The sequence below is a fragment of the Sebastes fasciatus genome, chromosome 1 (genome assembly GCF_043250625.1).
Source record: "Sebastes fasciatus isolate fSebFas1 chromosome 1, fSebFas1.pri, whole genome shotgun sequence".
Classification (NCBI taxonomy): Eukaryota; Metazoa; Chordata; class Actinopteri; order Perciformes; family Sebastidae; genus Sebastes; species Sebastes fasciatus.
Genome location: NC_133795.1, coordinates 24225060 through 24245329, shown reverse-complemented (window position 1 = coordinate 24245329; position 20270 = coordinate 24225060). Strand labels below are relative to the sequence as shown.

At 41.3% G+C, this 20270-nt stretch overlaps 1 protein-coding gene across 4 annotated transcripts in view; it reads right to left on the bottom strand.

The window, feature by feature from the left end:
* Positions 1 to 20270, bottom strand: part of chd5 (chromodomain helicase DNA binding protein 5) — a 56800-nt gene that overhangs the window by 6314 nt on the left and 30216 nt on the right. For 2 of the 4 annotated variants that reach the window (XM_074639209.1, XM_074639189.1), the window contains exons 16-37: positions 18515 to 18652; positions 18112 to 18233; positions 17722 to 17895; positions 16901 to 17042; positions 15346 to 15477; positions 15011 to 15128; positions 14774 to 14898; positions 14394 to 14688; positions 12867 to 13039; positions 11646 to 11820; positions 8453 to 8539; positions 8194 to 8282; positions 6466 to 6599; positions 5338 to 5482; positions 3686 to 3845; positions 3489 to 3568; positions 3085 to 3280; positions 2918 to 3007; positions 2636 to 2788; positions 1090 to 1198; positions 740 to 872; positions 380 to 575 (exon numbers count right to left, since the gene is read on the bottom strand). In XM_074639209.1, coding sequence (XP_074495310.1) covers positions 380 to 575; positions 740 to 872; positions 1090 to 1198; positions 2636 to 2788; positions 2918 to 3007; positions 3085 to 3280; positions 3489 to 3568; positions 3686 to 3845; positions 5338 to 5482; positions 6466 to 6599; positions 8194 to 8282; positions 8453 to 8539; positions 11646 to 11820; positions 12867 to 13039; positions 14394 to 14688; positions 14774 to 14898; positions 15011 to 15128; positions 15346 to 15477; positions 16901 to 17042; positions 17722 to 17895; positions 18112 to 18233; positions 18515 to 18652 — 3166 coding nt within the window. The remainder of the gene's footprint in view (positions 1 to 379; positions 576 to 739; positions 873 to 1089; positions 1199 to 2635; positions 2789 to 2917; positions 3008 to 3084; positions 3281 to 3488; positions 3569 to 3685; positions 3846 to 5337; positions 5483 to 6465; positions 6600 to 8193; positions 8283 to 8452; positions 8540 to 11645; positions 11821 to 12866; positions 13040 to 14393; positions 14689 to 14773; positions 14899 to 15010; positions 15129 to 15345; positions 15478 to 16900; positions 17043 to 17721; positions 17896 to 18111; positions 18234 to 18514; positions 18653 to 20270) is intronic. The other 2 variants (XM_074639200.1, XM_074639217.1) reach the window with 2 other exon arrangements.

The window sequence follows — 20270 nt, the reverse complement described above, 5'->3', positions numbered from 1 at the left end:
GACCACCAAATTCTAATTGGTCCTTGAGTCAAAGTGGACGTTTGTGCTGTCGCTGGCCCGGAGACATAAAAATATTTAGCATTTAATGGAGTACATTTTCTGAATGCAGTATCAGTGAAGTGTTGATAATAATAATTAATATTAAATGTGCCCTTGTCTCTTTCATGAATGTTTCATGCACAACCGGATTTTACACACAACACAGCCCAGATGACCGTTGGGGCTGACAGATGTCGTATGAAAAATTTATAGCAGTAACTTTGCCCTGTAAATGTCATTTGTGCAGGATTGTTTTCCCAGTGTACCAGCCTTTTTTGGCAGGTGAGGCAGAAATTCTGACAATTATGGCTGTTGCTATTTTTGAAACTGGACCTCAGACCTTTGTGCAGCACGGCGTTGGCAGGCTTGTTCCCGGCCAGGGACTCTTTGGACAGGTGCTGGTGGGACTCTGCCAGACATTCCACCTCTGCGAAGCGAGTGTTGAGAGCCATGGCAGGGTGACTGGGGTCCTGGGTCATATTCAGGTACGCTGCCCGCCGCAACTGCTCCTCAATCACTAGAGCCTGCTCCAACAACTACACAGAGAGAGAGAGGGAGGGTTTGTGAAGCACAGACGTGACAGGAAGATACAGTTTGAGAGACAGTGTTTCAATTTGCATTCAGATATAACAAATCCTTTAATCCTTGAATTATTTCAGCCTTCAGTAGTTATTTTTAATTATAAAAGACTCAGGATTACCTTAAAGCGGCGAGCCAGGAACTTGTTCTTCATCTCTAGGTAGTTGCCCTTATGTATCTCAGTCTTGAAGGGCTCATTCAGAATAGCATAACGTGGGTCATTCTGAATGTCTTGCCAACGAGCATAGCCATGTCTGAGGTAGATTCAAGGTCAAGGACAACAAACAGCAGCAAAGAACCTCTTAAAATTCGTCAAATAAAAAAGATTTGTGAGAAAAAGTAGTTTTGTATCGCTCCTCCTCACAGTTTGTAAATATCAGTCCTTTGATTGCAGCTTCCCCCCCGGGCATAAGTAATTACATTACTTTGCCAGATGCTGAGCGCCTCGCTCCTACATCTGGGAAAGGATACGTTACGATGCCAGCTAAAAGCCAGTAGTCATGGCGACGGTGCCAGATGTCGTGCATCTTTCCAGAAGACAGCGCCGCTCGCTCTTCAGTTTGCCAGAGGGTGTGCAGCTCTGCCGGCGAAAAGGATGAAGACAAACAGTTTTTACAACGATAAAAAAGTAACATTCAAGATGTTTTCCAGCACTTAAAGGAGAAGTAAGAGCACATTAAGAACACAAACAAGATTCATGACAAAACAAAGCTGTGTCATTGTGGTGCCTAAAAATAAACAACCAGCAGCGAGACACTGGAGCACAAAGTTGTGTTAAAGGAACAGTGTGTAACATTTCGGGGGATCTATTAGCAGAAATTGAATATAATATTCATAACCATGTTTTCATTAGTTTATAATCACCTGAAACTAAGAATCATGTTTTCGTAGAATGAGCCCTTCATATCTACATAGGGATACTCTTCACAGAGTCCGTCATATTGCTCCGCCATGTTTCTACAGTAGCCCACAACGGACAAACCAAACACTGGCTCTAGAGAGAGCCTTTAACCTTTTTACGTTACCACCGTGAGACGCAAAGTGCAAAACTGTGGTACCGCCAGCCACCGTCTGACTTCCGTTGCTCCGAAAGTAGTGTTATTATGGTATGGATGACCTTTGAGCAAGGTGAATGGCGTTACCACGGTTTTGCACTCTGCGGCTCACGTTATTGCAGTCTTAGAAAGACAGGAGTGAGTGGAGGGGTACTCAGTAATCTGCAACCACACCACTAGATGCCACTAAATCCTACATACTGTCCCTTTAAAGAAAGAGGGGAGGTAAATACCCAAACACAACATACAGACGTGAGTGAGTTCCACAGTGTCCTCCTTCAGTTTAAAAAACATGATGGACAGTGTACAAGAAGAGACAACTAGCTTAAAACTAATGTTGAATTAGGAAGTGATTTTGTGAGTGCTGTCATACTTCTCCTTTCATTATTCCCTGTGTATTATTTTGTCTCTAGATAACATCCCATAACAGTTTTGTCTCTCAGCTTAAGAAAAGACTTCAAATTCACCAGTTAAAACTGAGCGTCACAATAATCCAGATCAATATTATGGAAATGAGTCAGTACCATTTAATACTATATTTTAACTCCAAATGTATTCTGCTGACAAACACAATAATTACAATTTTAATAAACTATTTTAGCTAACTTTTAGATAACTATTTCCACAGTTTATCCATAACTTTTTTAGATTCTTGTACCATATTGTTGAATTGTTTCTGAACGTCTTTAACAGTTATAGCGACCTTTGGATTTATGCTGTTTACCTTTTCTGTTAATTTCTTCCATACTTGGTGTGACATTGTGCGACAGGCTATCTAAGTCAGTCTACATGAGTCTCTCATAGAGAAGCTTTATGCAACAGGTACATTTAAGTGTCTATATCAAGTCTGACTTCATGTTATATTTAAAACAAAGACTTGGTCTGTTTTAATGTAGCCTGCCCCTGTTCTTCTGTGGTCAATGGTTCATTTAGGATGAAAACAAAGTCAGACTTATTCTTACCTGTAAAACCTCCATCAGCGATATTAAACATGAACTTGGTTTTGTATCCGTTTTTGTCCTCCTTCCTGCTCTCATCCAACTCGTCCAAGGTGTCTTTGTCTCCATTTAATCGACCCTCTAATGCGTCTTCACTCTTCATATCATCTGCAACAGCTACATAAACGACAGAATGATCTCTTAAAAGAAATATCTATATAATGGACTACCACTAAAGATTCCTTTGCTTTCCAAAAAAAGCTCAGTTATATTGCACCTGTTTAATTCATAGCATGAACTGTATACCTGGCTTATTTTCCTTGTCTTCAGTTTTTGCCAGAGGAGAATCGGTATCTCCTTTTTCTGAGGACTTCTCTGTTTCTTTGCAGGGTTCCGCTGTGGATAACAAGAAAAGACTCAATTAATCAAAAGTACAACCAAAATTTTCCGGCACATCGTCGTGGATCACTCACTTCTAGGTGAGGTTTGACTGGATGATAGCTCTGTCTGTTTCGAAGCGGACTCTTTCGAGTTGGCAGATGGCTCCGTCTTTGCAGAGGGTGACTCAGTTCGGTCCCTCTCATCTCCTGTTTTCTCCTCTGAGCTGGCCTTGCTCTCTTCACTGTCAGCTGCCTTCTCAGGTACAGATGCTGGCTCTGCACTTGAAGACTTCCGAGGGGAAAACAGACAGGGCAACAGGAGGAGTTGGTAGAGGGCAGAGAGACAAGTTAAAAAGGTGTCAAAAGTTTGACAGGAGCGTCTTCTGAGGATGATAAGACAAGTGTGGTTAAAGTGTGATGAACCATGGGAAGATGGATGAGACAATAAAGGGGAACAGAATGACAGTGATGGATAGTGGAAGAAAAAAAGGACTCACTTCTTGCTCTGACAGCTTCTTGCTATCTTGCTCTGTGGTCTCCTTGTCTTCAGAGGTACCCAAGAGAGACTCCGTCTTCTCTACAGTCCAGAAAACAAAAAACAACTCAAACTTTTTTTTTCGAGCAAAAACTTTTTATAAGCATGAACTTCACCTTAAAAAAGAAAACATGACCAGCAGAGAGACTTTGTTCTGACCTGGTGGAACAGGAGTGCCAGGCTGAGTAGCGACAGGGCTGGCTGGCACAGGTGTGTTGGGATCAGAAGATAAACTCTCGGTCAGTTTCTTCAGCTCCATGCCGATCGGAATCAGATCTGGAGAACTCAGCTTTCCATTCACATGCTCAAACTCTTGCACCTACAAAAAAGGAGATTGGTTCAACTGTAATAGAATAAAAAATTCTACTCTTGCATAGGATGGCTTACTTCCCTCAAATAAGGGATTAGGACAAGCTCTTTTGTAAAGTCCATGTGGCATAATGAACCACAAGTTTTGTTTTAATTTGTCCGTGTCTGGTTGCACCAACTCTTCTTAAATTCAAACTTAGACTTGTTATAATGTAAAATTTGTTTTCATTCATTAAACATATTTGTTAGGGACCATGTGCCAAAAACATAAATTAAACCAATCTCATACTATTAGGAGACAAACACTAATATTACTATGATGCAAACAATACAAGGTTCAAAATACAATAAACACCACACAAATTAACGTTATGGTGCCTTCAAATGGGGTCATGTGTACCGTGTTCATGAGAAGAGTCTATATGAACGCCCCCCTCTGGTAGTATTCAAGTGGAGAGTTTCTGAAAGCTCAGAGTTCACGAGTAACCTGTGACGTGTTTATTTGATGTTGTCAGAAATGGCGGAGGCCATGAAAGTTGATTTTTCGGTGCATACTAAGTTAATATATTGTAATTTTAGTCGTATCTTGTTTTTCTTCATAATTTTATATTATATCTGAGGAAAATGTTGATATTCCCAACGGCCTCATTATGCCTTTGTATTTCCTTTCCATGACCCGTTTGAAACTGAAACATGACCTTGAAACTGGGAAGATTTTAAATTACATTTAACTAAAATACACAATATTAAAGTGACAAAACATTATGCCAGTAATATGAGACTTAACAACTAAATGATGTTAGTTAGATTAGCGTAAATGGATATTTCACCCTCATTCTCAATTAATACTAGTTAGCTAGCTAGTAACATTAGTAGTGGTAAGCTAGCTTTAGTTAACTTTGACACACATTTCAGAGTTAATAAATAAAGTCATACCTACATGTACATAGGTTTGACGGGTAACTTTACATGTAGGTTTAATATATCATTTAGCACCTTTAAATGTTACGCTTTTTGGAAATGATCCTACAGTGACTTCATGTTTACATCGTTGACTGCTTTTTGACTGGACAGCACTATAAATGTTTCCTAACAACATATTTACATATCACTAAAGTCTTTGAGACATTTCTGAAGTTTTAATGGTGCAACCAGATTAAGTAAATCACTGGTTTGAAACTAGCAAGCAGGAAGTTACTAAAATCATGACAAGGACTTTACACACAAACTTATAAAGATGAAGAGGGCAAATAAAACTCCAGAAACCATTTGTTAGTGTTTTTCTTTACCCAGATGTACACTCTACATGGCAAACAAAGCGAACAAAACATCACAATGTGTGGTTTGTATGATGTATGAAGGTACCCGAGAAATACATTTTCCTCTTGCCTGCATTTGCACTCTGCCTGAACAGTTTGACCTACTTTCTCTAATCTCAGTGCTCCAGCAGAAGACTTGGTATTCCTCTGTGTTAAAGATGTCTTTGGTTGAACAACCAGTACCTTTTTCCTGACAAGGGACATGACTCCGATCCTGGTGAGAACATGCTGACGAGACAGTCCCTCACGTGGGACTCCGTCAGCGAAGGTCTCTGCTCCGTCTGCCCCCGGCTCACAAAGATGTCTCATGAACAGAGACACATAGGCCCTGATGGGGAAAAACACACACTTTACCCTACATGAGACAAGAGTGATCCCTCTGTGGTTACTTGCACTAACACGCACTAGTAGCAGAAGCACTTGCACTATTAGTAGTAGATTAGTACATATAATGATCTAATTGATGCTTTTCTTTTGGTTCTTTTTGGTTTTGTATATGTGTTACAGTATGTTTTTGATGTTTGATGTATAATGGTGTCACACTAACACACTAGTAGCAGAGGCAGTAGAATGAGGACTAACAGTAATTGTACTATAGTATTTAACTGTAATAATAGCAGAAATAATTGCAGTAGTGGTGGTATGAGCAGTTTGATGTAATATAGAAAAAAATAACAGTAGTAATCATAGTACTAGTAGTCGTAATAAAAGCAAGATAATAGCAGGAACATAGTGTTAAGAGTAGTGGTAGTAGCAATAGTAAGCACTGGTGATAGCAGTCATAGAAGGGCAAGTAGCAGAACAATAATAGTAATGATATCATTAATAGCATTAGTACAATTTACCCCTTGTTAATGCAGTTAAAAAGTATAAATCCAGCTTTAGTAGCAATGGCAGCAGCACCAGTCGTAGTCCCGACACTTGTATGCAATATGGTAATCATAGGAGCAATAGCAGTAGTATAGTAGTGATAGTAGCATTTGCAGGTGAAATTAGAAAAAACAAACACAACTCAGGGCTACTTGCTTTCTGAATATCTGTGTAATGTTTGGCTCCGGTGCTTTCTAAAGTGAAGTAACCCTGAAATTGGAAAGAACCAACCTTTGCAGACTTCATATGAGCGTTCTGGAGCTTTGCCCTGGGCTAACCAATTAAATGCGAGGAGTGAATTAAATAGCCCAGAGCTAGCTCTTAACTTGATGGCGGGCAGCCCTCGACTAAAAATTGCACTGTGTGAAAAAGAGAATTTTAGTTTGAACTTATAACACCACTTTGGTGTATCACAGTTGAAGCATATCGGGGGGCCTTTACCTGAACTCGCGCTCACTCTTCCCTCTCAGGTCTCGAACCAGCCAATGGGAGTTGAAGGCATCCTGGGGAGGCATGCCCCAGCGCATTATGGCATTGAGGAAGGCTTTCCTCTGGCGGGCGTTGAACCCCAGGACCTTGTGATGAGAAGAAAACAGCTTTAGACAGGAAATGGTGTAAACATATCTGAAAGAGGAAGATGTGAGACTTATATTAAAACAGGCTGCATTGAAATACATTACAGTACAGTTAATGATGCTGCTTGCAGTTTCATATTGTCAAAGGGATAATTTATTGATCCTAATTCTGTCGTTGCTTGCCTCATACCACAGAGTGGTGAACAAGGGATCAGATGCAGGGCAGTGATGCTTGACATGTGGAGCTTACAGATACACCAAATGATAGACACTTGTCCTAAAATGTTCCCCTATTTGGCACAATTTACAGAATGAAGAATAATCCCCTTGCCTACCATGTCATGCTGCAAGAAATGTTACTGCAAACAGGGTTTCATTGAGCTCAACAGTGAGGGTCTGGAAGTAAAAATCCCATTCATATTCTGAATCGCAGATTTGCTTATTAGCCATAATGTCGTAACCATCCAAGGTAGACTTACCTGAAGCTACGAGATTGCGAAACAATTATATATTCTCCTGTAGAAGCCACAACTCCGTATATCAACCTTGTTTTAAGAAAAGCATGTTTTATTCGCGATGTCATGGAGAAGCACTACATTAACCACAATCCTAAGTGTAACAGCGATGTCTCTGATTGGTGGAGCTTGCTGTTACCATGGAAATGTGTACCGCACCCGTGAACAGCTAGTGAGGTACATGCTTGTGCACGACCATACGTGCTGCTCCATGGTCTGCTCCCGGATCTCAAACCGGACCAACATGGCGGCTCGTTTGGAAACTTATATTACAAAAATAGTTCACCGAAATGTGTCTAAGGAATAAAGCACACAGTTGCTGAATCTGTCTTCATTTTAGATCAACAACGGTTAGTTTAAACATTTTTTGGGTGTTTCCAGATGTGGCGAGTCACCATTTGCAACGGTTTATGGGATGAGTGGTTCCATCTATCCATTATCTGTAACCGCTTATCCTATTCATGGTCACGATGCGGATGGAGCCGATCCCAGCTGACATTGGGCGAAGGCGGGGTACATCCTGGACAGGTCTCCAGACTATCACAGGGCTGACACATAGGGACAGACAACCATTCACACTCACATTCACACCTACGAGCAATTTAGAGTCAACAATGAACCTAACCTGCATGTCTTTGGACTGTGGGAGGAAACCGGAGAACCAAGAGAAAACCCACGCTAACACGGGGAGATGCAAACTCCACACAGAAAGTCCCCAAGTCAGGTTTGAACCTGCGACCCTCTTGCTGTGAGGCCACTGCACCACCGTGCAGCCAATGAGTAGTTCCTTCACTCTTAAAATTGTTTATTATGGACACAGTCTTGTACCTTTGCCTATTTTTCTGTTTCCCAATGCTTATTTTCCCTCTATAGTCATGATTCATCTCGTAGCTGGTTGGCTTGGTTCCATGATTAAAACTCTAAAACTTTACATAAGGATTTTCTGAAATGTTATTGGAGTGAATGAATGCGAAATTCACTTCCAGAATCAAAAAGTAGGTGGTCACTGTTGAGCTCTATATCTTCACTTTAATATTTATAGGATATCCTGTGAAGGACGAACAGCCTGTAATTCACACCTCAATACTGCCTCCAACTCGTGCCAGTAAAGGTGGCAGAGGTTTGTCTTTCTCATTCTTCATCTGCCGACGAGACTGTCTGCGTCCACCTGCAACAAATAAAACCAAATGCTTTGTATAAAGAACCTCTCTCCAGTGTCTTACCATGAGCACAGTCAGATGAAGAATAACTAGTGTGGAGGAGTATCTCTACAGAGTGTTGTACTGTAGTGTCATGCCTAAAGAGCATATTTTTTATTTAATTTTTTTTGCCACCTACCTTCAGGCCTCTCCTCGAAATCTTCGTCCTCGTCCTCGGACCCCACGGAGTACTCCGACTGATTGTCTGAAAGATCATCCTGCCACTCTGAGCCACACATCAAAGAGAAACAGTACAATGCATTTCGCTTCTGTTGGTGGCCACCTGGGGGCGCCACGGCACTGCAGATTACTACAGACCACTACTGCTCGGCATGCACATACTGTAACCACCACTCCTGTCCTCTGGAAGTGAGGTGAGAGTTGACTACTCTGCCAGACGATCACTTTAAACTTGGAGTGTACTCTGAGCTGTGATGGGCTTTGAAATCTTCACACTCTCATAGTCCACTGCTGTTGAACTGTGGCAATCCAAAGTTCGACTAACAGGATGTATGTCGCTGCAATAGACTAGTTGAACTGTGAAAAAAAAGTGCTTCAAAATCCACTGAGAAGACTTTATACATGCATATAGAGATACAAGACAGTTTTGGGCCAGTATTACACACTCTGTGGCAGATTTAATGGAGGTCAACGGCTCTTGTTGAGACTTACAACCTAAGAGGATTTAATAAACACAGAGATTAATTCCTGTGCTGTTCCTGCCTGAACTGACACACCCAATTTCACCTTATTAACTCACTAATGAAGCCAGACATGTGAAGTGTGAGCATGTGAGTAGCACTGTTCTGTTATTGAATAATCTGATTGGGTTGTTACATATTAACAAGAGCCGTTGACCTGCACTGAAGCCAGCAGAGAGGGTGTTACACTGGTCTGTACAATATCATCATAAACCAAATACAGAAACACGTTTACTATACCAGCAGATGATCACACCAACAAACTGCCCCAACCATTAGATATTTAGCTACAGTGGTATTTGAACCCAGTAAATGTGCCTTCATTATGGCAGCGGTGCACCCGATTCAACTGTTATCGGGCCTTTAAATGTGTGTTATTGCTTGCTATAAGCACCATAGATGTGGGTCAGTAGGGGCCTACTACGCCTACTACGTTGTAAGAGTGAAAGCGTAACTTAAAAGCAACACGTAAAACTGCATGAAACGTTACATTTTGAACACAAACAATACAGCTTGTTTAGGTTCAGGCAACAAAACCACTTAGTTAAGTTTAGGGGACAATATTGCGTTATGTAGGGCTGTGCAATTTCAATTATGGCTTCCAACGATTATGAAACCAAGATAATCAACTTAAAACGAATATTTTGCTGCATGCTGTTTCACAATAATGCTCTCGTTTTGTCTTCTGTTATAAATCCAGTGCAACCCTTTCCTTTAAAGCGTTGCACTTTCGCCCCGCTTGGTACGTCAGGGACGGCCGTTCAGTGAGGGAGGATCCCCCTGTGGGGCTGGCCCCCGTTGGGCCCATCATGAAGGTGGCGCTTTACAGTACCCCTTGCCCGGACCTCGGCGCTTAGTGCTTGCTGCGTCCTCCACCTGCGGGGAGAGGTGAAGCTCCCTTCTCCCTGTGCGACTGTCAAATGGGGCAGAATGTCGGCAACCCACCAGACCCATCTTGAAACACAGACTCGTTTACCATGCTGTGTGGGTGAGACTCTTTTGCCATGTCATCACCATTCATATCTATACAACCAATGTGTTTATCAATAAATAAATAGTTTACTAGTGCATTAAGTTCTTCAGAGATCTAAAACTCTTAATCTAGCTCTCTCAAAGTGCACCAGATTGATTCATTTAACTTTAAAATGTACAAAATGTTCTTTCTAAATGCATGATGTTTCCAAAGTCAATGAGTAATCGTGTTAAATAATTGTGATCTCAATATTTCCCAAAATGATAGTGATTAGGATCTTTGCCATAATCAAACAGCCCTAGCGTTCTGACTTAAAATAGCTACGTTTCAAATGTGAAAGTGAAACTTAATGCTTGTGAACACAAAGACAACTACATGTTGTTGGTTTCACATGGGATACAAACCTCAGCCACCTGGGTGATAGTACTGTGTTTTGTGTCCCATCCATCGCCCTCAACGTCCACCCCACATGTTGTTTTATGCTGTCTAGACTACAGCACCTGACTTCTGCTTTTACTCCTGTCATAATTACTACGGTCGCTAGAGGTTGTTGTCGTCTTCTTTTATTCCTTCTTCGGTGAAAGCCCATGGTAATCGATTGATAAAACCTACTAGTACTGAACCACATCTATGGGGCTGATAAGCACTGATAACGCCCATTTAATGACCTGATAACAGTGCTAGAAATATAAGCAGAACAATGAAAGTGTTAATCTTTAAGATCTGTTTAGCGGTGATCGGTGAGATATTGTTTGGCAACAGCTGCTCGTATTTGATCAATGGAGGCAGTAATACACCTCGCAGCAGCTAAACTGCTGGAAAATCATCTGGAGAAGACAAGAAACTGAATGAACCCCAAACAGGACACAAATTGAGGGGTTTATTTAGAACATGATGTCTCTTAGAAATATGCTTTTGGCTCGCCTGCCACCTGTCCACAAGCCAGCTGATGAGCCAAAAAAGCTTGTTTCTTCTGCATTTTGCATCTCATGTGCTCTTGTGTATTTCTGCTCATATTTCAATATGGGCCAAGTCCTGGCTCCGACATATACAAATTAAAAGTGGCAATAATAGAACATGGCTGTTGCTTCCAAAATGCAGCCAAGAAATAATTTTGTGTGATAATATGAAGGGGTGAAGACATAAAGGGGACATATCATGAAAAACTCACTTTTTCAGTGCTTGTGCTCATAAATTTGGGTATCTGGAGTGCCTACAAACCCACTAACTGTGAAATAAGACAACCCAGTCAGTTTTTTGTGGGCTGTCTAGATCAGAAAACATGTGATTCATCATGTCATTCAGATGTGGCTATTAGAATATAGCGCCCACGGCTTGAGAATTACCTTTGCAAAGGTGCACTATATTTTTCTCGCTAGCCCATTAGAGCAGACTGAGCTTTTTTGGGAAGGGCTGCTTAAAGAGACAGGCGCTAAAACGGAGCGCTTCAGACAGAGGGTGAATACAGGTTTATTCAGACAGACACTATGAGAAAAATTATGTGTTTTCCTTACATTAAAGCATGTAAACATGTTCTAGTAGAAACCTAAAATACAAGTATGAACCTGAAAATGAGCATGTCATGTCCCCCCTCAAAGTCGAAACAACAAACCAGGCATGTGATAGACAAGCACCGTGTGTCTGTTGACAGAGCGTACCTTGGTCCTCCTGGGTCGTATCGTTGTAGTTGACCTGCTTCCGGATGCGTTTGCCTTTGCCGAGGTTGCGGGCCAAGTCCTCCTGCTGCTGCTCGTAGTGGTGGCGAAGGAGTTTTTCCCAGTAGTCTGGATCCACGTTCTCCTCCTGCTTGATGATCTCCCGCTCCACCTCCTCCTGCACATGGACACACACAAAGGCAAATGAAGATATTTACTAGGGCTTTCAAAGTTAACGTGATAACGCATTAACGTAAATTAGTTTAAACGCCCATAATTTCTTTAACAATATATACATATATTTGCATAAAGCAAGAATATATACCCACTTCCATGTTGATTAAATACTTGACAAATCTCCCTTTAAGGTACATTTTGAACAGATACAAAATTTGATCAATTTGCGATTAACTATGGACAATCAAGAGATTAATCACAATTAAATATTTTAATCAATTGACAGCCCTAATATTTACTCTTATGTTTCAGATATTTACTTTGATGTTTCAGAATAAATATGATGTATGTCTGTGGCAAAGGAAAAACTACTTATGTACAAAAAAAAACATGGTTAAAATAAATAAATACCAACAATTTTTTACAGATACATGATGACCAGTTCAACATATCAAACTAGTTTCACCTGCTGTGACTATGCTGATGCTGTTGCTATGAAACAACTCCTCAGCTTTCCATACTCCTCTGTATGCCTTTGTGTTACATGTTGCCTTGCACAGCATGTGTCAATATTTCATTGTATAATTATGTTTTAATGTGCCGACACCAAGTAACAAGGCACCAAGTTACAAGGCTCACGTTCCTGGTGGACCAATTGTGAAATAAAAGTACCCCATGAGTTCTTACTTTCATTATAAACAAACACAGTTCTTTCATTATATTCAGCTTTTACATGCAATTGGTGTATCCTCAAGGCCTTACAAACATTTCCTACATCATTAAACATTCAGCAATCCTTTTTTTAAAGGTTTGCCTAATGTTTATTTTTGATTTGTCCAATGGTACCTTTTACAATGTCCCAGCCCTTTATAGTCCGCATGCATGTGTTGGTACCAAAAACAAAAGTAAAGCTGATTTTAAATTGTGTTATCTTCAAGCAGAATCTAACATATAGAGTCAAATGACCATCTCATGCCTCTTTTTCCTTTGTGTGACCCCACTAATCATCCTGATCTATCAGGCGTGAGAACATTGTTATATCCTCACCTCTCCATCCTCTTCTTTCACCACATACTGGGCCACCTTGAAGGAGCTCAGGTACTCGTTCATGTTCTGAATCTCCGTGTCCTCGGTGGCGTCCTGGCTGCGGTCCAACAGCTTCGAGATGGCATCATCGTCGTAGTGAATCACGTTGCCCTCCTCGCCCTCTTTGTTGTCACCTGTTGATGAGAAGTTGATGACTCACAGGAGCAGACAAAAAGATATGTTTGTCCATTTTTAAAGCTTTGAAATTGCAAATTGGCGTGCTTTGTGTCAGGAGATGAAGCCTTCACTTCAATGTTAATGTGAAACCTATCCGTTGCAGGGATAATGTTGTGGCAGATACGTTGTCGGGCTTGTGATTATGTTGTATTGTTTGTGATTGTTCTTTTTGTGTGAAAGACAAAAATCACTAACTTAGGGTGGGGTGTAAATCGCTCCCCCCTTCCTGTGCTCTTCTCCCTCTCTTCTCTCTGCTCCTCTCCCTCTCAGGGGTTCCTACTCTGCTGATTAGTGGGTGGCCCTGCCCCCATATTTAAAGGGATAGTTCAGGTGTTTTGAAGTGGGGTTATATGAGGTACTTATCCATGGTCAGTGTATTACCAACAGTAGATGACGGTCAGCACGGCCCCAGTTGGGAGAAGCAGACAGGAGTTACCGCACGGAACCAAAGTAATGTACTGCCGTGAACGGGGCCGGCAGAAAAACATATTTTAGCCATCTAAAAAAAAGGCTCACCTAAAAAACTCAATATCAGTTTAAGTGTACGCTATATTTAGAATATTTTCGCCTGTTTATCTTGCCGTGAGACAGCTATACAGTCTATGTTTCCGACGGGGAACTGAAGCTGTTTTCTATGCTCTCACCAAAGCAACCAGACTCCATTGAAAAAAACAATAATTTTCCTCGCGGAACATGGGAGTTGCTGGTCTACCGCTGCCTTGATCAGTTAGTTTGTTTGTGTTATTGTGTGACTTTGGTTAGTTCAGATTCACCAAAGCCAGACAATAGCACAAACAAATTAACCAATCGAGTAGAACAGCAACCCCTGTATTCTGCAAGATAAAATTACAGGTTTTTTCAATGGAGTCTGGTTGCTCTAGCGAGAGTGTAAATGGATATAACGGCTTCTGTTCCCCGTCTGAAAGGGCTGTCCGACGGCAAAGGTAAAGCGGTGAAAATATTTTAAATATATCGTACACTTAAACTGATACTGATGTTTTTAGGTGGCTCAAATACGTTTCGCTGCCAGCTCCGTCCCCAGCAGTACATTGCTTTGCTTCCATGCCGGTATTCCTGTCTGCTTCAAACAGCAAGATGAAACACTCTGACAGGGTAAATGGAAATATATTATTGAGAAATAACAAAGCCTTCAATTGTCTCAACCGAGGTCTCATTTGTTTAACATCGACCAACAGTTATGTTTAATGACGATATAGCAGTTTGAAGCTCAAATGCAAGTGCGGAAAAAAACAAAACGTGCAATTGTGGAATTGTAAAACAAGCCAGAAATGCTAAGGGGAGTCAACACACCGGTACATCGGTACTGTATCTTCTTAGCCAGGGGGAAAGACGAACCCATGGCTCCTCGAGCTGCTTCCATTTCATCTTTGAAAAGCTCCTCTGTGCCAAATTTAAGGATATCGTCCAGTTCTTGTTTGGACATGGAGCCAGTTTTGGAGCCCAGGCCGGGCCGCACCACCAGGTGGGTCAGCATCATCTTCCTCTTTGCCACCTGAGTGATTCGCTCCTCCACTGAACCCCTCGTCACAAAACGATAGATCATCACCTTCCTGTTTTGGCCTATACGATGTGCTCTGCTAAAAGCCTGGGAGAACGGAAAGATGTTATTCGATCTGCTGGTTAAAAGCTACAACGAAAGCATGCAAGTGTCCATGTGGAAGTTTCAGTACTTGGATGTCATTGTGAGGATTCCAGTCAGAGTCGTAGATGATGACGGTGTCTGCGCTCGCGAGGTTGATGCCGAGACCTCCGGCTCGTGTTGAAAGCAGGAAGCAGAACTGCTGGGCGCCCGGTGCTGTGGCGAAAACCAAAGCAGAGGGTTGGTTTGTGTGTCAGTGAGCGAAAGATGTGTAGAGGAGGACATGCTTCCACACAAACACACAAACATTCGTGATTAACAAACTCACCATTGAAGCGGTCAATGGCCTCCTGTCTGAGGCCTCCAGTTATTCCTCCATCAATACGTTCATACTTATAACCCTCGAACTCCAGAAAATCTTCAAGCAGATCCAACATCTTTGTCATCTGTCAAAAAGAACATGCTATTATATGCTCATGTAGCTGGGATCAAAGTCTGCACTTTCACTCAAAATGATCTTTGATTAGATGTCTGGAATAACAGCTGATTCACCTACAACTGACTTTGGCACTGGAATGGCTAACATATGTTCAGTGTTTCATGGCCACCAATCAGTGAAAGCTGTGGCTTCCAGCCAGGATACAATATCTATTTGACTATTACCTGAGAGAAAATGAGCACTCTGTGTCCTTCATCTTTGAGTTTCTTCAGCATTTTCTGAAGCAGCGTCAGTTTTCCTGAGGACTTCACCAGTTGATTGCCATCATACGAGCCGTTGGGTAATACAGGAGCTTCCTGCAAACACACAAATCAAATCCAGGCTTCAACTGGAGAAATATGTGAATTAGGGCTGTCAAAGTTAACGCAATAATAACGCGTTAGCACAAATTTGTTTTAGCGCCACTAATTTCTTTAATGCAACTTGCGATTTTTAGGTTATAGCGGGCTCAGTTTTAAATGTAGAGTGAAGATACTGGTATCATTTGAACCTAGAAAATCTAAAGAATCCATTGGTACCAAGCATGTTATACTAGCTTGTCGCGAAAGAGGCTAATTAATGCTCAAAACTTACTACAAATTTTGGCTAGGGAAAAAAACGAAGGGGTCCCTCTGACCTGAAAATGGGTTCTATGGGTACCCACGAGTCTCCCCTTTACAGATATGCCCACTTTATGATAATCACATGCAGTTTAGGGCAAGTCATAGTCAAGTCAGCACACTGACACACTGACAGCTGTTGTTGCCTGTTGGGCTGCAGTTTGCCATGTTATGATTTGAGCATATTTTTATGCTAAATGCAGTACCTGTGAGGGTTTCTGGACAATATCTGTCTTTGATTTGTGTTGTTAATTGATTTCTAATATAAATATATACATATATTTTCATAAATCAAGCACATTTTCCCACTCCCATGTTGATAAGAGTAATACTACTTGACAAATCTCCCTTTAAAGCTTCAGTAGGCAACAATTTTTTGGCATCAATTCAGGTTACCTGTTTCATGCACTACTGTCACGATATAGCGACCGTTTTATAAAAATAACTTTTTTAATCATATTTGCTCCCATCTGGCCTACTTCTGATTAAGGTACATTTTGAACAGATAAAAAATGTGTGAATAATTTGCGACTAATCACAATTAACTATGGATAATCATGCGATTAATCACGATTAAATATTTTAATCGATTGACAGCCCTAATATGAATACTTCGTAAGAATAATTAGTGGCTTTAAGCCAGGAGACAAAGGCTAATATTTTAGGCATACAGGATGCTATCTTGTGTCAAACAGCTATGTTCCATTTCACCTCAGTGTCAGTGTCACGTTTTGCCTCTCCGAGGCGTGAATATTACACGCTTTTCTGAAGGTGCAGTAGACCACCAGCAGGGGGTAACATAACCACTTAGTTAGATTTAGGAAAAACGCCATGGTTGGGCTTAAAATAAATACGTAAACTTGGTAAAATATGTACGGAAACAACATATTTAAGTGGATGCATTTACATTGCGGTCAGTACAGACTATATGACGTACAAATGACAAGACAAAGGCCAGAAAGGCGTTCTTATTTCACGCCTTAGCCTTTTACATTGTCGTGTCATTCATACACCTTTTCGTGCGACCGGCTCTCATTCCATGGCATCAACCTTCAATGTCAGTATTTTGCACTCAGTATTGAGATGAAATATTTAACTATGCTTAAAATTGCTGCCTTACCACAGCAGCCACAGGGAACAGGTAGGGGTGGTTGCAGCACTTCTTCAGGTCCATCATGATGTTGAGCAGGGACACTTGGTTCCCTCCTCCTTTGGAGTTCAGAGCCTCAAAATTTCGCGTCAGAATAAACTTGTAATATTTCCTGCAGGTCATAAATCAGATTGAATCAGGAGAAGAATTTTAAAAAATACCTCAACACTTCTGGCAAAAAAAACCCTCTTTGAAAATATTCAAAAGCCTGACAGTGAAGTGTGAATTGGAGATTACAAGTTCATTGCATTTAAGCCTTCACAACATGTAATGTGAAATTATATTATTTGCCAAAATGCCAGCAGCATCTACTGTAAAAGCTACTGACATAAGCTCATCCAAATCAGGCCTAAAGGTACTTTAGCTATTGCATGGGGAATATTTAACTGCTTTGGCCCGATATATACTTGCTTTTTAACCAGGTGTTCAAGTAGCATGCACGTTGCATTCATTTTTGACTACATACACAACCAACGCTCCAAATGGACACGGGATACACGAGGCAGCGCCATGCGCATGCAAACTTGTAATTAAAAGCAAGTATATCACCGGCTTTACAGGTAATGAATTCATGAATTTACATGAATGAATGAATGAATGAATGTTAAGTTAGTTACATGATTGTTTGGGCATTTACAACCTGCTTTTATCTAAACTGTATAATTTCGAAAAACTACTGTATATAGGTGTAAATGAACAGTTTATGTGTCATCAGATGGAACAGACAGCAGTAATGCACAGTGTCAACTACAACTACAACTCATTTTAATTTTTCTCCCTTTAGGGCTTACTTCTGCATGGGGCTGAGCTCCACTCTGACAATCAGCTCTGTCTTTGCAGGCATGTTCTTGAAGACGTCGGCTTTCAGCCTCCTGAGCATGTGAGGGCCGAGCAGGTCGTGGAGCTTCTTGATCTGGTCCTCCTTTGAGATATCGGCAAACTCCTCCAGGAAGCCGTCGAGGTTACTGCACAGAATTAAATAATGACATTAAGCTACTGTAAAGATAGGACAACCTCTTGCTTATTTTGTTAACTACATTTCAATTCGTATTCAATTCAAACCATACATTCAAGCAATGCAAGATCTGCCGGTCCATCCATCCAAGGTGGGATCTATTTGATGCACCAGGACAGAAAGACGGGGGAATGATAAATATAGATAGAAGAGAGGAAAGACTTACTTGAAGCGCTCTGGGGTGAGGAAGTTAAGCAAGTGGAACAGCTCTTCCAAGTTGTTCTGAAGAGGAGTCCCAGTGAGCAGCAGCTTGTAGTAGATCTTATACCCGTTGAGGATTCTGAAAAACTGGACAGGACACATTGTACCAGATATGACACGCATGTCTCAAATAAGAATGCAGTGACGCATGTAAAACTTCCTTCATGTGAAACTCCAATTTTACTTCCATAAGCACCTATAAGACTTTTTCTCTATCAGTGTTTTTATTCCATGGATAAGTTTATGCACAAACATTTCCTACTCATATCTGTCTGTGTTCCTGATCCTTTCCTCTTTCTTTGTGTCCCTGATAACATCAATGCCATTTCTGGAACAGGCTGCTATCAGTGCCAGAAATGCTGTTTTACCTTTGATTGGTTGTTCTTCAGTCTGTGGGCCTCGTCCACCACCAGGCAGGCCCATGTGATGGAGCCCAAGACGGCTTGATCTATAGTGATCAGCTCATAGGATGTCAGCAGCACGTGGAACTTGATGGGAACGTCTTTCTGCAAGTGGGCGGAGGGAAGAACAGCAACAAAGTGACCAATTTAGATGTGGGATCAAATGGTGGAGGAATCAGCCAGGTGTGCTCACTGTGTGTGTGTCGGAGTTTAGCAGCACTTCTACCGGTGACTTTATAGTTGTGACATCACAACCTTACAGAAGTCCTGACGGCTCGTTTAAAGGTACAATTTCTGAATATGAGAATTTTTCTTGGATTGAGGGTTTTGATACTTTAACAGTATTTATATAGCACCTTGACCTGCTTTACAATAAAAAAAGACATGGAAATCTCACTTTCTACAATATGGGACCTTTAAGTAATTGCAAATAATACCTTATTCTCATATCAAGCTGCATGAAGCAGTAAAAAAAACGCCCCATTAACGGTTCGCTTGTCGCAATTACTGCTAGTTCAGAACCACGGACAGTGCCATGGATTTATCAATACACAGCATGGTTAGGCTATGATATTTCAGCGCCATGGTCGGGGCCATAGATTGTAACTTTAACAAACCTCACATATTCAACTAAACAACCCCTCTGCATTTTTGGTCATTTTGCTAACAAGGGGGATATTTAACATCCTACCTTACTGAGTGTAAGGTAGGATGTTAAATACCCAAACTCAACACTTCTTGCAAGTATAGGTTCAAACCATAGACTGTATATAAAGATGGACGACATGACAGCTTCCCAAAAGTGAAGCCAAAACATCTGGATCGCCCCCTGGTGGCTGGCTGCAGTATAGGTCATAAAGCCCGCCCCCTTCATGTTAGCGGATGAGACATGGGCCAAACTAAAAAGTCAAACTACATGTCAAATACATTTTTCTCAATGATGGTTTCTGTTATTTTAGGTAGTTCTTATCACACTGATGTGTGTTCAGGTGTTCATTTTTCTGATAAGTTTGGTTTTAATTAGTTATTTGATGCTATAAAAACGGGGTGAAACGTCATGAATGACAGCTGTGATTGACAGCTGCTCTGAGTGAAGTAGTCGCACTGCCAAGTCAAGTCAAGTAAATTGTATTTGTATAGCCCAAAATCACAAATCACAAATTTGCGTCAGGGGGCTTTACAATCTGTACAGGATACGACACCCTCTGTCCTTTACAGTACGACCCTCTCATCGGATAAGGAAAAACTTAACTAAAAAAAAAAACTTTTAACAGGGAAAAAAATGGAAAAAACCTCAGGAAGAGCAACAGAGGAGGGATCCCCCTTCCAGGATGGACAGACGTGGGCAGACGAGCCAGAGGCTCAGGAATTGTACGAGAGAGGAGATGTAACTTTGTGTAATAGAACAATGTGTCATTTGATCATAAATGTAGTTATAGAGATATTATGATTAGCTGTTATGTCTTTCTAGCCAAACAGCTAGCGTGGTGCTGACGTAGCAGCTAGGTGGCTCACGCTAAGAAACTACGGCCATGCTCGGCTCGTGATTGGCTCGGGCAGGTGTTCTGGGCCGGTGACCTCAATTCCGCGGCTCCAGCCCCCCCGATCACTACTGCACAGACTCTGGCAACTAACGTCAAAATCTCAAGATGGCAGCTCCTGTATCCAGGATATTTTGGCTTCACTTTTGTACAGAGGGAGGAAGTGGATCCATCCATCCATC